Genomic DNA, 23,501 nt, shown 5'->3' with positions numbered 1-23,501 from the left:
TTATCATCATTACCAATGCCGGTGCCTTTTTTCACAACGAGCCAACCGCTGGTGCCGTTGACAGCTTCTCGACAAGCGCGCAGCCAAATGCGCCGCGCTTCTTTGGGTCTCCAACGTGACGCAGAGGCCAAGTGTGACGCAGAATGGAAGAATGCGTGTTGAAAGAAAGAAACAATATGCACCTAAAACAAGCATACATACAGACCAATACGCATTCCGGTGTTTCATTACTTAAGCTTAATACTTAATACTTAATACTTCTGTCAGAAAAGTCACGTTTCGACCGTCTTATCTACATTGTCCTTGTCCAGTGTAATTAAGTATTACTACATAGGCGCTGGGCTATAAAACGTTATAATTATGGTCATTGCTCAGAAAGAAAGATAAGCTATCAAAATACAGTATATTTTTTTTCCCTTTGCTTTTTTTTAAAGCCAATCTTAGTTAAAGCCAATCTGTTTTATCATCGGAGTATTTTTTTTCAAAATGGTGTTGAACTTGAAACAAATGTGCATTTGTTAGAAGACTAATACTTTAAAAAATTTTTTTTTAATTAAAACTAGACTAAAACCTTTTTGAGTTTTGATTGACTAAAACTATCACATAAAAAATTACAAACTAATAAGCTTTTTTGTTCTGAACACTAAAACTAAGATGACTGCCAAAAATAACACTGATTAAAACACACAGAAATGTAAACAAAAACTGCTTGTGTAACAGTTGGATTAAGCGTGGGTCGATTGATTATGCCTGCACCCCGCTCTGCAGGTGTGACCAATAAATAAATGAATCCAACAGTTACACTTAGGTTGGGAATTAAAATGTCGGCAGTAAGTGACCGAAACAGGCCTTCAACCACAGAAAAGGGCTGCCACTCAAAACTGCGCTTCTTATAAAATGTATAAATAAAAAATAAAAAATAAAAAAGTCCCATTTTAACCGTCTTATCTACATTGTCGTCGCCCAGTGTTTAGTATTTTGGTATCGCTACATCTGCACTGGGCTTAAGAGAGTTTGCAGAGGCAGAAAGGGGATCAGCACTGAGCTGATCTCCACTGATTAAAAGCAGGGGCCACGCTAATGTTTGGATGGGCCATTTAATACTAATGAGGGAAAATAAATAGCACTGTGGCCGTCGGCATGCAGAGATCTCCGTTTATTCGCACACATCAGAGCAAAACACTGATTAAGAAGAGTGATCTCACCATGCACCGAGCCTTTAACTGCAACCACATGAGCTGTCTCACTATGTTCTTTGATAATAATAATAACATAAATCAATTTTCTAATTACCATAATGATAACTCTTACCCGCCTATTAACTAAGGAAGAAATGGCAGGCATGTTGTGAATTTAAACGGCAACTTTCTAGGATTCATACTTTTGGCTTCCATGTGAAGTTCTTATTTTCTTGTCTATCTACACTTGACCTTGGAATCATTGTTGCAAACTTTGTCGCAATGTTCAATAGTTACATCTAAATAATTACTGTACTTTTTTAACCAAACGGCTAAGTATCAAATGTCTAATGTATCAAAGTATTAATTAGCAGCGAACAAGCTTGGCATGATGTAATTATATGTAACCCAACCTAACTTTAACCTATATAATTGTGATACTTGCTCGTGGTGGCTGGGAGAATGAACTCCTCAGCAAATGGGGGTGACACAGTTTTAGTATGATGTGAAACAATACAAATTGTATAGAGGATTTTTACTCATAAATGCTTGGTTAAAATATTACAGTACTTGTCAAGTACACATAAGATTCTCCACTTTAATTTTCAAGACTGTTACAAACTGCATTCAAAAGAAACTCAGAAGTTCATTCGTATTGCTGTATTGTGCATGAACCGAGGAATAGTAACTGTTTTTTTTCTTGGCGGATTGAGGTATCTTTTTGAAGGAGGTGTTCATATTTCCTATTTGCTTATTTTTAATTTGATTACATTTGTGTATAATACACTGTGACATAAAACAAATACGCGTTGTACTTCTGTCTCAAAAACAAAGAGTTTAATTGTACTAATACATTATCACTTAGCTGTCATATCAATTCTAACGTCTTTACCTTCAAGTTCCATGCAAGTCCCAAGTTACTGAGGCAAAAATCAAGAAGGTCCAGTTGAAGTCCCACTAAATCTCAACAAGTCGTGTCAAGTCATCATTTGGCTTAATAAAGCCATAAGTCGAGTCATACAATATTACTGAATCCCAAAATTCCCCTTGCCCCTCTCTCGGTGGGACTAGAGGACAACTGGATCTCCCACGGGACGGGCGCGCTGGTTCGTCTCTCCTTGTGGGTGTCTGGAGCCGAGCCCGCCTTTACTCTGTACACCAATTGACTAACATGCGTGTGAGATGGTGTTTATTCACTAATGAGTTTCCATAGACACGCTTATAGGATTTAATTGGACTACTAATAATGACGCAGCTTGTACTAACAATTACAGAGCTTGTATTAAGATGTCAACTCCCCAGTTCTTACAGGTGTTAAGACACTATATAAGTACCATACTACTATATAAGTACTCCAGTAGTAGCACTGCCTTGCTCATTACCCCCAGTCCTGTCCTACGCTGACCTCCCTCATCCTGTCCTATTGCTTAGCTGTTTCATGTCCTCACAGTGTGTGTCCCCGTTCACAAATCAGAACTTGACTCCTTTGTAATGTTACTTGTAGTCATATATCTAGATTGTACAACTATCGTTCGGTTGTGGCTTTTAGCCCTGTTCCCCTTGTCTGCTCTGTCCCTCTGTATGTCCCTTCAAACTCTTTTTCTGTCCGGCTGAATTTTCAAGAAAACATCATAATAATAACCACAAAAACCAAACAAACAAAAAACGTAGTATTTAAAACTCCCCCTTTACACAGCAAAACTGCATAAACAGCATAAAAGGTATACAGATCCAGAATTCTGCATGACCATGCAGCTGAACAGGACAGGATTTAAAAAAAACAAAAAAACAAAAAAAAAAAGACACGCAGCTTTTCTAGTTTGACGTACCTGAAGATGGCTCTTTCAAACCAGTGGCCAGTGGTCTAAGTTGTAGTCCTCAAAGGAGTGTCCCATCTTCTTGAGATGCAAATGAACCTCTGATTCTGGACCTGAAGAAGCTGCCCGCCGATGCTACGCCATTGCGCCTGTAAAGTGGCTGCTTAGTCTCTCCAATGTAGAGGTCACTGCTCTCCTTGCTGCACAACATTGCTGAGTTTGCTTCTCGGGATTTTGTCGTTGGTGCGAAGTAGGTTTGAAATGCATTGGTATGTTATGTTTGGAGCAAATCCTTCTGGGTTTCTCTGACAAACAAGCCACGTAGGGGACCACCACATTCTGCCTCCTGTTACTGTTGTAGTGTCTCTTCTTCTCTTGGTGGATTTTAACCATACCGGGCAACAAGAACAACACCCTATTTTTGACCGCCTGTAGGGGACCCACCCACCGAGGGATACATAGGGAAGCGCCACACCTCAAATTTAAAACTGAAGAGGCCTTTTGGATTAAAGTGAAACATCTTCAGCAAAGAAGAACAGTCCAGTTCCTTGATTCCTAACCCTTTGTGGATGACCATGACCTGGTTGACTGAGAATCTACACAGCCATAAACAGGCAAGATTTGTCAAGTCATGTAGTTGAAGTCAAAGTCAAGCCCAGTCTCGAAAATACTAAGTTAAAGTCGAGTCTTTAAATTAAGCCAAGCAGGTCCCAAGTTTTAGAATTGATGACTCGAGTCCCACTTACTTCTGGTTGCTGCTATGCTGAGGTAATCAGTTACACTCTCTCCGTGGTGAATTTGGGTGCAAAGCCCACTTGATTTGAATCGCAACTGTTTTTTTCTCCTCCGCAGCAGCAAACTGCCACTTTAGGCAGAGGCACCAATTTGAGTGCTCCATCATTTCCTTTGATGTGAATCCAAGCGCTTGGCTGTGGATGATAGCGGGCACCGCCAGCCCATCTTAACGGATTCCAGCCCCTCTCGCCCCACTCCCCCTTTTCCTTTCACGATGTGACTTTTTTATTATAGCAAGTTGCATTCAGCGTTGGCGTTGAGTTATCTCGCGATCCAACGCTCTTCCAAGATCTAATGGGCAATTATCAGCTGAGGAGAAGTTAATGGGTGTCCCGTTTCACAAAGTCCCCTGTTATTTATGTCGACGAATGTCATTGTGTGGAAACGTGGCAGACTCGTGTTAACCGCTCTCCTTGTTTAATTTTCTTCGACGGAATCCCACACCCATTGTAAACCGGGGCTGACCACAAGTGTAATTTGTGTGCGTACAAATCTCTGTTGGCGTGCGTGTGTGTATTTTATACAACAGCGTTAAGTCCAGCGTGAATAGACCAGTGTAGCATGTTCATAAATGCAGAGAGACATGCTTAAAGTATATAGTGATGGACAAATATGCACACACGCTTACACACGCGCACACATAGCGGCCACCCCAGTACACACAAACCCACATAAACAGACATCCCGCCTCCCACACACCACACACACGCTCGCCACAGACACTTACACAAGCAGAGCCCGAAGACTTGCCACCGCATACAGACAGCCCTGTGCGTACACAAGCACATACATAGCATATGCAGCCCCCCGTGCATCCCCCCCCCAACCCATCCACGCACACACGCTGACACACAAGCAGAGGCCCACCACCAACATCAACACCCACAGACTCAGACTCGGTGACATCATGGCTTAGATGACAGCACGTCTTCCAGACCCATTAGTGTGATTGTAGGTGGCTCCGCCGTGGTGATTTATGGCTGAATATCCATCTTTCGCTGCTCTGTTGATTTATGAGACATATTTTGGTCTTTTTGGTCCCCCCCACACCACACCACAAACATGGTAAAGGGAATCCTATACAAATAATGACATTGTAACACTGCAGTCAGAAAGAGAGGTGATCTGACCTGTCACTCTGTTTTCATCATCCACAGCTTGTCTCCTGTCTACAGCCTGTTCGGCATTGCAAATTGGAAATCTGTTCTCAATTGCCTTACCTGGATAGATAAAGGTTAAATAAAATAAATAAATAAAATACATCCGCGAAGTTTTCGTACAGTTGAGAATAGTCCGTATTGAGTCAGCGTCGCCCCGTCGGAAGCATTTTGAAAGTTTTTTTTTTTGTGCTTATTTATTGATTGCGACTGTTCAGTATGACACGATGGAGCCAAAGAAAGCCCTTTGATAAAGATGACGAGAAACACTATAGAATTGGAGAAATGACTCATTCCAAAAGTAAGTAAATGGGAGAGTTGCCTTCCAAGGCATAACCTCTCCTCCTCCCTCTACCTTCTTTGTCATCTTTCATATGCCATTGACAGTTTTCAATATGGATAAAAGTGATGTGTAATGTTCATTCGTCCATTTCGTTATTCATTTATATTTATTTCAAATTGTTTTCCGTACATTAAACTATAGTTATTATCCATAAAATGTATTTTGTTTTGAATATTTTTGAGTGTCTGGAACAGATTCATTGGATTTACATCATTTCCTACAAGAAAAGTGGCGTCACTTTTCATACGATTCAGATTTAGTCTGACTTTTTGGAACAAATTCATCACAAAAACCCGAGGTTCGACTGTATAGTAATACTGTACATGTTCCATACACACCTATGATAGGTCCACATCTGAGCTATAGCGAGACCATGTAAAAAAGCGGCGAAGGGGCCATTATAATACAGTTATGCAGACACAATCGAAGAAGAGTTTCACATGTACTTTAAGTGGCTCAGTAAACTGTGGCAATGTTCGACATTTTTTGTACAGAAGAAAGAATATATGTCTGTGGATATTGTTATTTTTCGTCTACATGTGCTGTTATATCATTTGTGTTCAAATATCCCTTCCTTAAAGCATTATAATACTTTCACATAGATACTGTTCCTTAGTCTGTCTATGGCATTTCCCATTATTTGTTAGCATTAAGCTAGTGGACTTCACGGCAAAGCTATGTGGTTGTTTTAGATACACAGGGTTTCAGTTTATCAGTTTATTTTTGAAAGGGGACAATGCAATTTCATAAAACACATGAAGTACACATGGTTAAAAAAGCCAGAATTAGCCAGAAGGCTAATGTAATTCTAATGAAGGGTGTAATTCTCTTTGTTTTATGTTGAGTTTGACAAACTTCAACTGGGACCGCTTGAAGCCTCTTTTTTGAAAAATTGTTCACTATCTGCCAAACTGCTGCTTGTTATAAAGTGAGTGGGGTGAGTTTAGGACATATACTGTGAATTCATTAACTTCCTGACCATGATTTTGTTGGTAAGAAAATGTGCATGTATCACTGTTGTTTTGAATTGAGCACAGTTGCTTGGAAAAAAAAAAATTGTAGGGGGACCATACAGGAAAAAAAGCCGAACAAATATTCTTTACTAATGCTTGAACGTGTTGATGCACTGGATTTGCCCGTCTGCCTTCGTGTCATTGGTCGTCTTCCGCTCATTTCACGCATCAGAAGCGTCCCAAAGTTTTAAAGAGGTGCTATTAACGCTAACGCCACGGTGAAAAATGGATGAAGTGAAATAGAAAGAAAGAGTTCACTGTCTAACCTCCACACCGTCCTCACGTTTGTTTGAGTTGTACATTTACGGAGTATACTACAGTTTGCATTCCATAAAACAAATTATTTGACCTCTCTGGCTTATGAAACCCTTGTATAAACTCTAAAACACCTTGTTGTTATTTTTGGACCATTTTAGCCTAGCAGTGACTATTTTTTTCAGACACTTTATTCATCCCTAAGGAGACATTATGGCTGCGTATAACCCAACTTTTGGGAGTGAACACACACACACACACACACACAATAGAGCAGTGGGTGCCTGCTGAGCAAATGGGGACTTAGGTGCTTGGCTCAAGGACACTTGAAACGCTCAGGGATGGATGTTGTTTTTGTCACCCTACCTCATTTTGTTCTTTGCCAGTCAAAATCTGAGCGTAATTTTGCTCACGGGTGCACACACTCTCAATCTATTTGCGTCCTTTACAACACTTTTCTCAGTCATGTGACTCTAGTTTATTTCCATTTAAATTGTCTCTTTAAATCTTGTCGGTCTTCACCCTGTGGCCCTTTTCTGTGCATCTACCTTCCAAATTATGTCATGCTGGGATGTTTATTATTTTTTTTGTATTTATTTATTTATTTTTTTTACTGAAGTTCACCTGCCTGGAAGATACAGTATATGTCAGGCTGGTAAAGTGGTGTCAGTGTTGTAGTACAGCATCAGTACATCCCTTGTTCATAATCATTCACTCATTGATTTTGCACAAGTGAAATATTGGCAGAGGTTTCTGTTCTCTTGGTACTTTTTTGCCTGTATTAATATAAATTTGTAGGATAGATACAGGTAGTTTATGCGAGCTTTTAGTGTGTATCCTGAAGCCTAACGCCAAGCTGTCGCAAGGAAAGGCCACCAAGCGCCCATTGGGAGCCCTTTCAATACTTGTGTGTGTGTGTGTGTGTGTGTGTGTGCATGTGTGTGCGTGTTGTCGTCTGCGCATTTGCATGCCATTGCTATCAGGTGTAATTGTTTGTAAGATTATTAAAATGGCAACCTGCTCCATACCCGGTGCTTGTGGCTCCTTTCCTTGTTACTGTTGAGGAAAGTGAAGCAAAAATTTGCATCAAGAAACCCAGGAGCATAAAAACCAAAGTGTCTCCTGCGTCCTTTTTCACAGCTGTGACGGCGTGTTTGACATTTTCGCCAGCTATGAGTAATGATCCCCCACCACTCAATCAACAGACAATAAGGTTTCTCAGTTTTTTGTTTTTTTGTTTCTTTTTCTGTACGCGTGTGCCCAGCACCAGACGCTGTGATTCATCACGTACCATGCCAGGCCCGTGCATATGTACTATCACTCATACTCTACGTATATAGAAACACACTCAAGCAAACGAAAAGGTCACCAGACATGAAGCATAATGTACATTTGATTCCTAATTGATTTATATTGACACTTGACAGGGCTAAAAGCCTGAGGAGGGGCGCTTTTAGAGCTGCTATCCATCAACCATGTAATTCCATGTTTTAGTGCATTAAAGCTTGAATGCAGCCCTATGGGGGGCACAAGCCAGTGCAAACTGTAGGCCGGTCGCAAGCCCGGATAAATGCAGAGGGTTGCGTCAGGAAGGGCATCCGGCTTAAAACTTTGCCAAACAAATATGAGCATTCATCCAAAGAATTCCATACCGGATCAGTCGTGGCCCGGGTTAACGACGTCCACCACCTGCGCCGTCAACCTGCAGGGCACCGGTGGAAATTCAGCTACTGTGGGTTCGAAGTCGAAGAAGAGGTGGAAAGCAGGTTCTTCGGCAGAAACAGAAGAGGAAAGCACAGAGCTTAGAACTAACTGTGGGGACTTTGAATGTTGGGACTATGACAGGAAAATCTTGGGAGTTGGTTGACATGATGATTAGGAGAAAGGTTGATATATTGTGTGTCCAGGAGACCAGGTGAAAAGGCAGTAAGGCTTTAGTTTAGGGGCAGGGTTTAAATTATTTTACCATCGTGTAGCTGGGAAGAGAAATGGAGTCGGGATTATTTTTAAAGAAGAGTTGGCTAAGAATGTCTTGGAGGTGAAAAGAGTATCAGATCGAGTGATGAGGCTGAAACTTGAAATTGAGGGTGTTATGTATAATGTGATTAGTGGCTATGCCCCACAGGTAGGATGTGACCTAGAAATTGATGAAATTCTGGAAGGAGCTAGACGAAGTAGTTTTGAGCATCCCAGACAGAGAGAGAGTCGTGATTGGTGCAGATTGTAATGGACATGTTGGTGAAGGAAATAGGGGTGATGAAGAAGTGATGGGAAAGGAACTTGGAGGGACAGATGGAGGTAGACATTGCAAAAAGGATGCAAATGGCTGTAGTGAACACTTTTTTCCAGAAGAGGCAGGAACATAGGGTGACCTACAAGAGCGGAGGTAGAAGCATGCAGGTGGATTACATCTTGTGCAGACGATGTAATCTGAAGGAGGTTACCGACTGTAAGGTAGTGGTAGGGGAGAGTGTGGCTAGACAGCGTAGGATGGTGGTGCGTAAGATGACTCTGGTGGTGGGGAAGAAGATTAGGAAGACAAAGGCAGAGAAGAGAACCATGTGGTGGAAGCTGAGACAGGACGAGTGTTGTGCAGCTTTTCGGGAAGAGGTGAGACAGGCTCTCTGTGGACAGGCGCATCTTCCAGAAGACTGGACCACTGCAGCCAAGGTGATCAGACAGGCAGGCAGGAGAGTACTTGGTGTATCTTCTGGCAGAAAAGGAGAGAAGGAGACTTTGTGGTGAAACCTCACAGTACAGGAAATCATACAAGGAAAAAGGTTAGCTAAGAAGGAGTGGGACACTGAGAGAACCGAGGAGAGGCGAAAGGAATACGTTCAGATGCGACATACGGCAAAGGTAGAGGTGGCAAAGGCCAAACGAGAAGCATATGATGACATGTATGGCAGGTTGGACACTAAAGAAGGAGAAAAGGATCTATACAGGCTGGCCAGACAGAGGGATAGAGATGGGAAGGATGTGCAGCAGGTTAGGGTGATTAAGGATAGAGATGGAAATATGTTGACTGGTGCCAGTAGTGTGCTAGATAGATGGAATGAATACTTCGAGGAGTTGATGAATGAGGAAAATGAGAGAGAATGGAGAGTAGAAAAGGCAAGTGTGGTGGACCAGGAAGTCGCAATGATTAGCAAGGGAAGTTAGAAAGGCATTAAAGAGGATGAAAAATGGAAAGGCAGTTGGTCCTGATGATATTCCTGTGGAGGTATGGAAGCATCTAGGAGAGGTGGCTGTGGAGTTTTTGGCCAGCTTGTTCAATTGAATTCTTGTGCATGAGAAGATGTCTGAGGAATGGAGGAAAAGTGTGCTGGTGCCCATTTTTAAGAACAAGGGTGATGTGCAGCGCTGTGGGAACTATAGAGGAATAAAGTTGATGAGCCACACAATGAAGTTATGGGAAAGAGTAGTGGAGTCGAGCAACAGTATGGTTTCATGCCTAGAAAGAGTACCACAGATGCATTATTTGCCTTGAGGATGTTGATGGAAAAGTACAGAGAAAGTGTCTTTGTAGATCTAGAGGAAGCCAATGACAGAGTACACAGAGAGGAACTGTGGTACTGCATGCGGAAGTCTGGAACGGCAGAGAAGTATGTTAGAATAATACAGGGCATGTACGAGGGCAGCAGAACAGTGGTGAGGTGTGCTGTAGGTGTGACAGACTAATTTTGGGACTGCCTCAGGGAACAGCCCTGAGCCCCTTCCTGTTTGCAGTGGTAATTGATAGACTGACAGACAGGTTAGACTGGAATCCCCAAGAATCATGATGTTTCCAGATAACATTGTGATCTGCAGTGAAAGCAGGGAGCAGGTGGAGGAACAGTTAGAAAGATGGAGGCATGCACTGGAAAGCAAAGGAATGAAGATTAGCTGAAGAAAAACAGAATATATGTGCATGAATGAGAGGGGAGGGGGGGGGAGTGAGGCTACAGGGAGAAGAGATAGCAAGGGTGTAGGACTTGAAATACTTGGGGTCAACCGTCCAGAGCAATGCTGAGTGTGGTCAGGAAGTGAAGAAAAGGGTCCAAGCAGGTTGGAACAGGTGGAGGAAAGTGTCAGGTGTGTTATGTGACAGAAGAGTCTCTGCTAGGATGAAGGGCAAAGTTTATCAAACAGTGGTGAGGCCAGCCATGATGTACGGATTAGAGACAGTGGCACTGAAGAGACAACAGGAAGCAGAGCTGGAGGTGGTGGAAATGAAGATGTTGAGGTTCGCTCTCAGAGTGACCAGGTTGGATAAAATTAGAAATGAGCTCATCAGAGGGACAACCAAGGTTCGATGTTTTGGAGACAAAGTTAGAGAGCGCAGACTTCGATCGTTTGGACACGTCCAGAGGAGAAATAGTGAGTATATTGGTAGAAGGATGATGAGGATGGAGCTGCCAGGCAAGACATCTAGAGGAAGACCAAAGAGAAGGTTGATGGATGTCGTGAGGGAAGACATGAGGGCAGTTGGTGTTCGAGAGGAAGATGGAAAAGGATGACGCGCTGTGGCGTCCCCTAAAGGGACAAGCCGAAAGGAAAAGAAGAAGTGCATTGAAGCTTGGATGTACGGGAGGTAGGAAGTTGTCATAAATAAGCTTGCGATATTTAAATCTAAATTCCCTGGGATCAACTTGATACGATGACATTTTAGACAGCAGACATCCAGTCTTCCTGTCCATTGTGCACAGTGTTCCCTGCTGTATTGCAGTTTATCATTCACAATTTGAAGCAATCATTTAAAATGGGTTTTTACAGTTTCTAGGCACTCCCCTCCATCTTCACCTTTTGAACATTTCCGTCACGTGTAGTTGCCTGCCTTCACTGTAGTACCGTGCTGGCAGCACTGAGTTTTACTGGAAGAGATGCAACGTAATTTCGGCGCAAGAAGAGGAGCCAGAGCTCCAGTTTTAGTCTTTGTTCCCATGCCCGTGTGTATTGTTGTATACATTGTTGTGTGCTGTGTTGCTGCGCAGTGTGTGGGAAAGTAAAGCATGTGAAAAAGGTAAAACTACACACACAAAAATTTCCCCGTTTTGCTCGCAAATTTTCATTTATTTCTGTTGGATCTGGATTGTATCCCCTGCGATAAATGGGGGTTCACCGTGTTTCCGTCTGGACTCTTGGATGCACCAAACAACAATTTGGCTCTAGTGCAAGAGTCGTATGATTCTATGCATGAACAAATTGGTCAAAATTTGACTTGACTTCACAATTTGAAACATGGAACTAACCGATTGTTTTTCTACCGACATGAATGTCATCAGATAATAAGCCACTTCAACGGCCGTCCGCAGTCAGCACAACTGAACGGTTGCACGGAGCCACAATAGGTAATTAGCTAATTTTTTTGTTTAGTGCTGACTGTGTAAACTGCCGTTCATTAACCGTAATACTGTCAAAATGTTTTTCTCCCTTTAATGAACAAAAGATTTTATATATATATAAAACTACCTTTGCACAACACATTGTTTAGTGTTTTTGTGGCTAATCCTGAAAGTGGTTTAATGCCACAGATTCCATAAGCAAGTTAAAAATGAGAACACAGCTAGTTAAAGGTCTCCACTACACGTGCATCCTCAAATCTTCACAACTTCTGCATCACTCCCGAATTTGTTCTTCCCCCCCTCCCTCATTTTCTAATGGCTACTGTGTCTATAATGAGCATTTGCTCCTACTCTCCTCCCCTCATCACCACCTATTCTCTCACTCCGGTTCCCCCCTCCTCTCACTCTTGTCCTCCCCCTATTTTCAGTGTGTGCAGAATTGGTAGAAGCTTATTGCCTAGCAACCACAATTAAAGTACAACAAGTCAGTGGCGGTTGCAGCCGCCATCGAGGCGAGCTTTGCAAAACCTCCGTGTGAGCGGAAGGAGGAAAATGCGACGGGTTGGCTCGGGCTGAAGTTGAGCAGGTGCACCGCAATTAGAGCCGCCAACCGGAGCAGCATTGAGAGGTCTTTAGGGGCAAAAAAAAATAAAAATCTGAAAGGGAAGAGGCGGGGAGAGTTGGACTCAACAGGTATGTATGCACGCATCAATTAATGTGGGTAAAATAAAGGTATTCTGTAAATGGCTTTTGCTCGTGACTGCTTAAGGATTTTGTGTTTGCTTCTGAGGCAGAATGTGCATAAGCAGCTGATACTTTTGATGCATTTGGCAGGAATGCGGCGTGTTGTCACTCTCATTTCACAGTTGCGAGGGAATGCAAAGTGTTCGCTACCTGCCACGTGTGAATAAACTAACGGCTATGATTGCATTCGGTTGAATTTATGTGCACTAAGTGAGTATTCTAGCTCACTAGTAGCAGCAATCTCTCAGTTAAGTGATTTTGTAATCTCTCTGTATATCTAATTGAAATGGCACATTAACGTAGCTGACTACAATGTCTGTTAAGCCGGCAGGTGCCTTCTGACAGTCTTTTGTTGTTAATTAACTGTGAAGTATCCTCACTTTTCAATGTACAGCATGTACAGATAAGAATTGTAGCCTCCCTTTTCTAATTGATTTATTTTTAGGCATGCAGCCTACGCTGAAGGAACTATTCTTCAATTAGGGATTCCACAAGTGTACTCCAACATCCAATGTATTCAATTGTATGAGTCTTTCATCATTTATTTTGTTTTTGAGCAAGGGAAACCTCTTTCATTGGTCCTTTTTAGAGGCTTGTTAATGCTGAAGTTCCAATTAAAGGTCATTTGATCATGCATTCACTAAGTGCACTCCAGCAGCCTGCAATCTAAATGTAAATACAGTATGGAATATCTTGCCAATATACGGTGAGCTGCTGCCAAGCGCTTGGGTATTCTGTTGGACATGTCATTTGCCTGTGGATTTGGTGTTTTTCCACCATTGCATAGATAGTGGAGAGGTCAAAAGCAAATAACAGTACCCTGCCTATATGTGATTCTCAATCAGCACGTATATGTATATAAATCACCATGTTATAATTTTATAGGCATAAGTCATGGTCTGTTCATATTGATTTTTTTTTTCAGTTCGTTCAGCACTGTGTATATATTTAAAATATTTTTTTAAAAATGCTTTCAATTAATGCAGGCAGAAAATAATCCTCCTGCCTTTCAAATGAAGGACAAGCACCTGCCGTCATCCCTTCTGGATGAGTGGCACAATCTGTGGGCACAGTGGGGGAGCTGGAAGGTGTAAGGTCAACCACTCTGTATGACATATCCTGTCCCCACTGGGAGGCCGACAGCCATATGCAGACGTACGCTTTACACATAAACAGGAGTCACTGCACAGTTACAAGCGTCAGTTGGGGAAGCCACTTATTGATCTAAACGCTATTGTGCTAATCGCATTAAAAGCATAGAACACAACACTGATTGATTTTGTTTGATGCCTTAACAGTGGCGCTCCGTTGAAATTTAAAGTTTTGGTTTGTCTCCATACTTAATAGCTGCAGTGGCTCACTATTGCTCTGTGATCTGTTTGTGTCCATCTTTTGTTTTTTTTCCGTTTCACTGGGCTCATTGGCGCACTCTATGAAGCCAACAGTCTCACACTTTTTTAAATTTTAAATTGGATCGGCAAATTGGTGCAGCAGTTAAGTCCAGCTTTTTTCTACCTCTGACAGCTGGCAAAGGTGAAGCCTTTTTTTTTTACACAGCAACAGTAAGCCATGCCTTCATCAAACCTCGGCTGGATTGCCATAATGCACTTTACGTTGGAGTAAGCCAGTCCTCTTGCAAAGGTCTGCAGTGAGTTCAACGTACTCCCGCTCGTTTTAACTGGAACACATAAGAGGGAGCAAATAACAATCTATTGTGGCCTCCTTCTTCTAACTGCTGATGCATTTTAAAGTTAATTTTAAGATTCTGCTATTTGTTTTCAACTCGTGAAAGGGTCTGGTTTGATTTGGTGGCTGTCACATCAAAGGGAAACTCCACACCCTTCTGCTTGTTTCCATCTGAAGTGTCCTTTTTTTCCAAATATTGGATAACACCCCCATTAAAAAATGCTGTTGCTTCTTCTTTTAAAGAAAATAAACAGTGGCCACTAAAATAACTTAAAACTGACAAGCCCGGGATTTGACAAACAAGAAGGAGTAAGGAGCACATCCTTTTTGGAGAGATGAGACAAAACTGATACAGACAAGAGCCGCAAAACTGAAACATAACAAAAAGAAACAAAAAACAAAAAACAGAACACTAACATTGTGTGAGCCTCTTTTCTGTTCTGAGGCTACTTTGCTACATCAGGCACAGAGTGTTCTGAATCTCTGCAGGGTACAATAAAATCTCAAGACTATCAAGGCAATCTCATGAAAAAATGTGCTACCTAGTGTCATAAACTTGGTCTCAGGTGCAGGTCATGGTCGCTCCAGCATGATAAGAATGGCTAAGAACGAAACAATGGACTATTCTGAAGTGGCCTTCGCTAATCTAAATACTGTTGAACAGCTGTGGAAGGAGCTGAAACATGCTGTCTGGAGAAGGCACCATTCAAACTTGAGAATGACACTGGGGCCAAAATACCTACCGACAGGTCTCATTGAGACGTCCTTACTTACATTTATTTGTCAATTTCAATATATAATATTGAAGTGACCAGTGTATAGTTTTATTTCTTTAACGTAAGGGTACCAACATTTCAATAGTGGAAGTGTCATGTTGAAAGCTTGTTGGACTTTGTAACTATGCGGGTGTAACAAAGCCCTGGCGTTTGTGAACTAGTAGCTTTTCACTAATGGATCAGATACAATACTCAAGAGATACAATTACAGAGGATGAAGCTATTGAGGAAACATACCAAATCGTATTGATTATGACTGTCATTTATTAATTTATTTTCTTTGTTTGTTGTTTGTTTCTCCATTGCGTGACTCAACCAGCAACTATGGTCGAAAAAGTCAAGTCAGTTAAATTGTATTTATCATACACCCATTCAAATGCTTTATAATTCGAGCAAGTCAAAAACCATACTGCTTATATATGATCTATATTTACTGTATACAAGAAAACCAACTGAACGCCACGTGCAAGTACGTGGCGACAGAGGCAAAGGAAAAAAAATCCCTCAAAGCAAGTAACCTCGAACAGAACCCAGGCTCTGTGGGGAGACAGTCTGTCTGAGAGATTGAGTAGAGAGACTGAGCGTAGAAAGAGAGGGAAAACTGGATGGAGGGGTTGAGCAGCTGGGGGATGAGACGGGAGAACAATGGGCACAACAACAGTCATATCAACAACAGAAATAGTCCCACGATTCTAGAAACAATGACGATAAAACAGGTTAGTAACGTACTAGATGGATGGTGAGAACTCGAGAGAAGAGAAGAACAGGTTTGGTGGGTCAAGGGAGATCCCCTGGCAGTCTAGGCCTACGCCAGCATAACTAAGAGATGAGATAGGACAAACCTGATTCATCCCTGGCTATAAACTTTATCATTGAGGAAAGTCATAGCAAAATAATTGCAGAATGACAGTTTTTATCTAAAAAAAAAAAAAAAAAAAAAAAATCTGAAGTCCGGTCACTCCTATCCCAAGGCACCACTGTATTCTACAAACAAAATATAATACCCACAAAGTTATGTAAGAATGTTTTGGGCAGTAGGTGGACTACACCCTGGACAGAAGTGTGTAGAAGACAAGTTTGAGATCAGGCCATTCCCAGCCTTTTAAAGTCACAGATACAACAGTAGAACGTGAGGATGACGACCCCCATATGGACAAAAATAATACACATGCATGTTGTTAGAATGATCAAAATATTTTTTTATTTGATTGATTGAGGGGCAGAATACTTGATTCTAAAAATGTTCGATAGCTGCAGCCCTCGTGTGTTGTCTTTTAATAAATTGTCCTTCTTGAATGAGGCTTGTTTTGTAAAGTGGCAATAATGGATCCATCACTCAGGGATGTGACTAGTCATGGATCACAGCACTGCGGCATGATAAAAATCCCAAGCGGTGAAAGAATTTTGCTCCATAAGTGTCTTCAGCCTCAGGCCAGTTATGTGTGTGTCGATGTGTAGGTGTGCGTGTATATATGCACACTTCAATCTCGTCCATCTCAGCGTGTGTCCCATCTGAGAACTATAAACCTCCAGAAGATGATGACAGCAAGGGGAAAGTATGCGTTTATCCGCACCTTTTTGTATGGCGGTGTATGTTTGTGTTACTGTGTGTTGGCAAGCTGTCTTTACTGAAGGAATGCCCTCTAGAACTCCATTGAGCAAAGCTGGCGAGTTGTATTTCTTGTTTTGTTTTTTTCCTTTGTGTCCGTGTTATTGTAGCTCACTCAACTCTGTCACCAGAGAAATTCTTAAAAAAAAAAAACATTATCTTGACGTCTTCAGCACAAAACATGCTTGAGAAAATCGTGTCTGATTTTTCATTGCAGACAGCTTCATGAACCATGTAATTGGTTCTTACATTTTAGCACCGTAATAAAAGTCCAGAACAGGAGGCGTCATGAATTTTCACAAGTGCACCACCTTTTGCTCTTCGAAACATGCATTCATTGGTTGATTAGCAATTCAGCCAATGCTCACATATTCACACTCTAGTCCAAAAATAATACCTGAATGATAATAATAGATTAATATGACATCTTTAAAGCACTTTTGTTGTACATCTGCTGTTACATGCCCTCTTCTCTACAGTTCTATACCACAAATCCAGCTATTTAGAGCAATTGAGAAAATACAACCCAGAACTTCCTGATTCTAATGTTTATTTTGTGCTTATTTACAGAGTCTGGGCTCGGTTGATCGCAAGGAGAATCAACACAAGAAGTGAGTACTAGTTATTTGTCTGTGTGGAGTAATATTTTAGTAATGAGTAAATGTACATTTGCAAATGACAAATCAAATCACTGTTTTGTTTTGTCGCAATCAGCCAAACTTAAAAATTCAGACCTTTACTGTCATGCTATGCTGTACAAAAAGATGATCAACAGTTACACTTATATTCACTCACAAATTAAAAAGTGGAATAAGTGTATTATTAAAATAAAATGTAAAAGTCAGTGTATTCAAAATATGCAGAAAATCATAAATAACTTTATAACACATATATCAATAATATTAAATATATATGTTATACTGGTTGGCAATAAAGTCTCTTTATCACAAAAACAAATGAATAGACACATCGGTGGAAATTATTACAACATAATATATAGAGGTCAATTTTGACTATTCGATTCAGTTTCACTTACTATAAGTGCTTATTGTACCAGCTTGGGAAAGAAGCGCGATGATCATTTAGAAGTTCGACATTTTGAAATACCTCCTACTGACATTTGTTACAAGTAACAGAAATGGGAAGACAATAAAAGCAATAACAATCAGGTTAAAATACTCAAATCAATAAAAATCAAACCAGTAGAAATAATTGTAGAGTCATATAGACGACTCTCATCCTATTAGTGTAAGTAGTTCCCCAGTGGGCCAATCCAAGGCAAATTCAACTGGAAAGATATTTATATTTCCAGTGTACACATTGATGATTTATTACAAACGTGGTAATGGTGGTAGAAAAGGACGCTAGCTCAGCGGGCCTGAGGAGTCTGCTGCCGGCTGACTATTTGAGGGATATATTATTTGGAGATAATTCATGTATTTGTGCTTGCGCTCTTAAATCCAACTCCAAGTGTGTGTGTGTGTGTGTGTGTGTGTGTGTGTGTGTGTGTGTGTGTGTGTGTGCGTGCGTGCGTGTAGTAGTAGTAGTAGTAGTAGTAGTAGTAGTAGTGTTGCAATGCAATGAACAACGTAGAGAGTCCAGAAAGTGAGATGACGTGTGACATTTTCCACTTTGGTTTCAACACAACACACACACACATAAAATAATTTTTAAAAATATAGTTTATTACACCCTGCCGCAATTTAAACACTTTTAAAACACATTTTTAAACACATCATAAACTTATTTGAACACACAATAAAATTATTTCCATGACTATATGTACATAGTGTCTGTTTTTTAGATTTGTGCTTTTGAGAGGGAGTTCTCACACACCAGAAATTCATCTGATAGTCGTACATCCGGTCAGGGGCTAAAACGAATGACAAACTCGACCGCCCCGATGCGAAATTCAGTCTGACGAATCGCAATTGTCCATTAAAAATGGGCTTAACTCCACAGTGCACGCCAAGCTTTAGGGTCATGATGTTGTTCTGTCATCTTTCATGGAATTATTAGAAGAGTAAAGCTAACCAGTCAGTGTCAGTCAAGACTTAATAACATCTTTTCCAACAAGAAAAGTCTTCTTTCCTTCATAAATAAGCTCAAGTTCTGATAAAACTGCTTCCATCGATTTGGTCCAACCATTCTATACCTTATCAGATTGAAGCTTGTAAAAATTGCACAACTATTGTCTTCTCACAAATCCGGCTGCCTCACGAGGTTATGACTGCAGCTTTGTTCTTCACCTTCATAAATCTTACGGACCAAGGTTATCAGGAGCCATGTTTCTGTTCTTCCCCGTGTCCTCTGAAGTTCCCAGTGTTGGAGCTCTCTTTCTCGTCACGCTCCATGGAGTTGTAAGATTGGAAATGTGCAGGATGATGTAATCTCCTCCTGCTCTTAGCGTTAGGAAGACCATTAGTAGTAACGTGCAGAGACATTCCCTCTTCGATACGTAAGCCCCAAAATGTCTGTGTGTTTATTGTAAGACACTGGACCATACGTCACACTTTTGAACTTGGAGAAAGACAAGTAATGTTCAGGCCGTTTTTGGCAGAAATAGAAAAGGTAATGTCTTTCCCGGCTGAAAACAAGAAAGACATTTTATGCCAAAACCCAAGCTTTCCCTGTGAATTAGCTGTTTAAATTGTAACTGGATTCCCCTAAATGTTCTGTCCTTAAGAGAGCCCTTTGGACCTCACGTGAAATGCAAAACACGTACACTTATCCCCACAGTCTGCTGGCTCGACTGATTGGAATCTTGACGCCGTCCTCAATTGTGGCTAGACGGGGTAGTGCAGGGGTGCCCTGTGTGTTTCTCTTTTAGGCTTTTTCAAGACCAAAATCATAATACCAGAGGAGGGTCCACCTTCTTCGGGCCAATCTTTTTAAAAGAGAGCTGGCTCAGACGAGAGACAGGCGTCAAAATCCACAAGGAGACCCACTTAAACTATTCAGACATTAAATTACAGCACATTCATTGCAAATTGCGACGACATTTAACTCTGCATCTCACCAGCCAGCCAGAAGTCCGTAAACACTCCGCAGCAATGCCTGGACACAACACATAGTTAAACGCAAGCCTCCACAAGGTTTTATCAGCTTTTTTGGGTTGGAGAAGAGGCCAGCTGGAGATTTTTGTGGCAATTCCGCAATGCAATTTGGTGGTGTTACAATTTGATGGCATGTGCTGGGGTTTCTCGGAAATATTTTGAGTTTATCTTGGATAATAAGTGTTCATTGTATCATGTCTCTGTGCTGGTATTACATTATAGAATTCTGCAGCATGTTCTGCAGGGGTTCACACCGCTGTGATAACTATTATATTACTCCCAACCATTTTCCTCCAAATTACATCCAGGTTATTATCTCAACCCACCTAACCATAGCAGAGTGGAACGATAAGGTTTTGCCCTTGCACTCTGAGTGCTACAATTCTCTAAGCTACCGTTTCTGATAACCCGCTGGCTTCCATGTATTTGTCATCTTATTTGAATTAGAATTTGCTGCAGATCCATCACGTGTACTGTATGTATCTTGGTGTTGAGTCAGCCTGATGCTGCACATGAAAGGCAGTGTGGAACTCACAGGGAACGGTATCAAAATCCAACCATTACATGGAGCCCAACCAAAGACGGGGGTGGGGGGGGGCATTGAATTCTTTCCTCATTTTTGAATCCCTGAAAAATTTTGTTTGGTACGAGTCCGTGGAAAATATTGAGAAGAAAATATCAAAGAGGAGACTGTTTAGAATACGGATGGGCTATGTAATAAATGTGTCTGATTGCTGAGGATTTGTGTTTTGAAGCAATTGAGACAACATTGCTTACACGCAGAAAAGAAGAAATTGATATTGATCTGATGAAAGTGCTTGCCGCTGGGACAGCCACATCATGTTTGCAAAACGACAACACCCGAGCATCATTGACGTAAACATCCTGTAGCCGGTAAGGTCAGGTCTTTAAAATAAAAGCAGAGCCGGATAACAACACGCTTGAACCCCTAACCACTGAGTCTACCAACAAAATAGTATAGCATTTTACCCCACTCCTTTTGGAAATTGGACAATGAATGGATTCTTGCCTCATTATTTCAAACACAGATTAACATTGATAAAACGTAATGCAACACACACTTCACACTCCTCAGGCGAGATGCTCATTGTGTTAGTTTAAGAGCATATCAGTGCGCTCTAATGGTGCAAAGTCAATCCAAGGAAGGGCGTGGGGGGTGGGAGAAACATTTAGCTTTGGATGGGTATGGCATGTGGAAAACAAGGCTTTCTTTGAGCAGTTTTAATTAGCAATGTTCATAGCCTGGCTGCTGTCTTTTATGATTGGACCACTGAAAGGCTTTTTGTGGGCCTAATGAAACGTATTGAGGGTTATGTTCCTGAATTGAACTTTGTTTTTGTAAGCGTGTGTGTGTGTGTGTGTGTGTGTGTGTGTGTGCGTGTGTGCGTGTGTGCGTGTGTGCGTGCGTGCGTGTGTGCATGTATGAGCATCGGTTGCATTTAACACAGTTCGACTGATGGGCGCCTCCATTCTTTCTGGCGTATTCCAGTTATATTGGCAATGAAGCTTTGTTTTTCCTCCTTTCCAAACTTGTTGTTTTAGGTCTACAGCCATTGACCATAATTGCTGAAACGAGGTCAGGTATTTGTCTATCCTTATAATTTATTATGGTGTCCCTTAAAAATATGAAATAAGATCAGTGGTTAGGAGCAATCAGACGGAGCACATAGCGCGGATAAGTTATATATGTAGCTTCAGATTCTTTTCACTGGAATTAGTTTCTAAACAGTAAACTCTTTGTATAGTCTTAGAAGCTGTTTAGGTGGTTCTAGCCTTTCGATAAATGAGAATGCCTTTTAAAAGCATACAGTGAACATTCATCCAGATTTTGGAAGACCCGGCAGAACAGAGTTTGTTAATTCATATTCATATATTCAGAAGGAAGCCACAATGAGGGTAACACTGTATAAACTCAACATTAGTTACGACACCGTTCTCTCTGGTGCACTATTTTTCTCCATTGCCACACGTTCTCAAGGAAACTGGGTTAGTGAGGATAAAGCTTGGTCAGAGTCCACTGTTGATGCCTTTGTGTGTTGTGAGTGGGAGCTCGGTGAATACGTTCGAGCCTGATTTAATTGCTGCCTTTACAAAATTACAGACAGGGAAAGTGACACAGAACAAGAAAACGGTATTTCAAAGGGAAGCTGTACATTCAGTAGATCACAGACTAAGAAAATTGAAAACAATTAAAATAATGAATTTCCAGGTGATACCATTCCTCTCCAGTCCTGTAGGTGGCAGTATTACAACCTTATAAACACAGAAAGATTTTGGTGAGTCATTGCGCAACGAGTTCCCAATGCAGTGTACCAGCAAAGTCTTCAATCTTATTAACCAACGTTGGTTTGCCACTTTATGGATTGGTCAATTCTGATCAAGTTTGCATAGGATTATCGGATATATAATAAATCCTCTTTCTGACATAATCCATAGTGTTTTCTTTTTTTCTTTTCTTTTTTCTTTTTTTTGGGCAAATGGTGCTATAGGTTTCCTGCCCATTCCACTATTTCACATTTAAATGTAACACAGAAGTGGCCATGTCAGTGACCTTCAAACCAATAGAGCAGCAATAAGTTTCACTTATTAAAGACAAAAGGGAAGGCAACACTAGTCACAAAAAAAGCAGTAAGTAAAGGCCAGGAAAAAGCATCTCTGGGGAGGAAACTCAGAATTTTGTCCATGACCTCCAGGCTTCAAGCACTCATAGACTGATTTATTTCCACCCGAATTTTACAAATTCTGGTTATTTTTTACAAATATATCAAATGTCAAAATGTTTTTGAGCTCCTGAAAATTTATGTTCTCTACGTAAAATAACTTTAATTCCCAACAGGTTAACAGCATATTGTTGTCAAACTGGCAAAATCATTACTGTCCAAATACTTACATGACTGTAATAATGTTTATAAAGTCATGAGTTTCCTTTCCAAGTTATTTTCACACTGAAAGCAACTGATATGATAGGCCAAGAAAGCAACAAACACCAAGTGATATTCACGCAGCATTGCGCGTTCAAGTGAAAGTGCTTATTAGATTCTGACGGCATGATGATATCCGTGAACAAAAATATTACATTTTCACAGTATTGCAATTACAGCTCTAATATGGATTATTTATAAATGTTTGTGGAAATCACAACAAATTTATTGAACACGTAAAAATAATATAAACGATTTCATTTTTTCAATTCAAATCAAAATGTAGTGCAACATTAAAAGTACCTATTTTTCAGAAAATGAGTAGCTACTTCTCTGCTTTGTGAAGTAACGTTAGAGCAGAAACGAAGTCATGTCAGCCATACTAGTTAACTACTGTAGTTAATTGCCTTGGTAGCGAGTCTGCCATATTTATTTCACTAACTGTAGACACGCTAACTCTCATAGCTTGTTGCAAACATTCATTTCAAGACCGCGTTATAGTAATATGTTAACATTACCTTGAATTTTTCAAAGAGTGACGGGTGGCGCTCTTGTCAACGTGATAATATATTGGAACTCTTTGTAAGCAGAGTTTGCAGATCCTATACCCAAATACACGAACAAAATCACAAAAGTTGTCAAATTTTTTGAGAAGGGCAAAAGTCAAGCGTGACCTTTTAAAACTGCGGTCCACCATGAAACCAGTAAGCGGCCAATTCCTAAGTGTATGTAGCCATCAGTTTGTATAAAAGGTTTGAATGGTAGGAGGACTGGATTTGTGTATCGTCTTCCTCCTCCAAGGCGAT

General features: G+C 40.9%; 1 protein-coding gene across 4 annotated transcripts in view; it reads left to right on the top strand.

Moving 5' to 3' along the window:
• The window catches only part of LOC133469427 (ankyrin repeat and fibronectin type-III domain-containing protein 1), a 136,107-nt gene that overhangs the window by 64,642 nt on the left and 47,964 nt on the right, over window positions 1-23,501 (top strand). For 3 of the 4 annotated variants that reach the window (XM_061756475.1, XM_061756476.1, XM_061756473.1), the window contains one exon: window positions 17,268-17,308. In XM_061756475.1, coding sequence (XP_061612459.1) covers window positions 17,268-17,308 — 41 coding nt within the window. Of the gene's footprint in view, window positions 1-12,451; window positions 12,576-17,267; window positions 17,309-23,501 lie in introns of those variants that run through there. The other variant, XM_061756477.1, reaches the window with a different exon arrangement.

The sequence above is a fragment of the Phyllopteryx taeniolatus genome, chromosome 19, assembly GCF_024500385.1.
Source record: "Phyllopteryx taeniolatus isolate TA_2022b chromosome 19, UOR_Ptae_1.2, whole genome shotgun sequence".
Lineage (NCBI taxonomy): Eukaryota > Metazoa > Chordata > Actinopteri > Syngnathiformes > Syngnathidae > Phyllopteryx > Phyllopteryx taeniolatus.
Note: the sequence above shows the minus strand (reverse complement) of the source record. Positions and strands in the feature narration are given on the sequence as shown.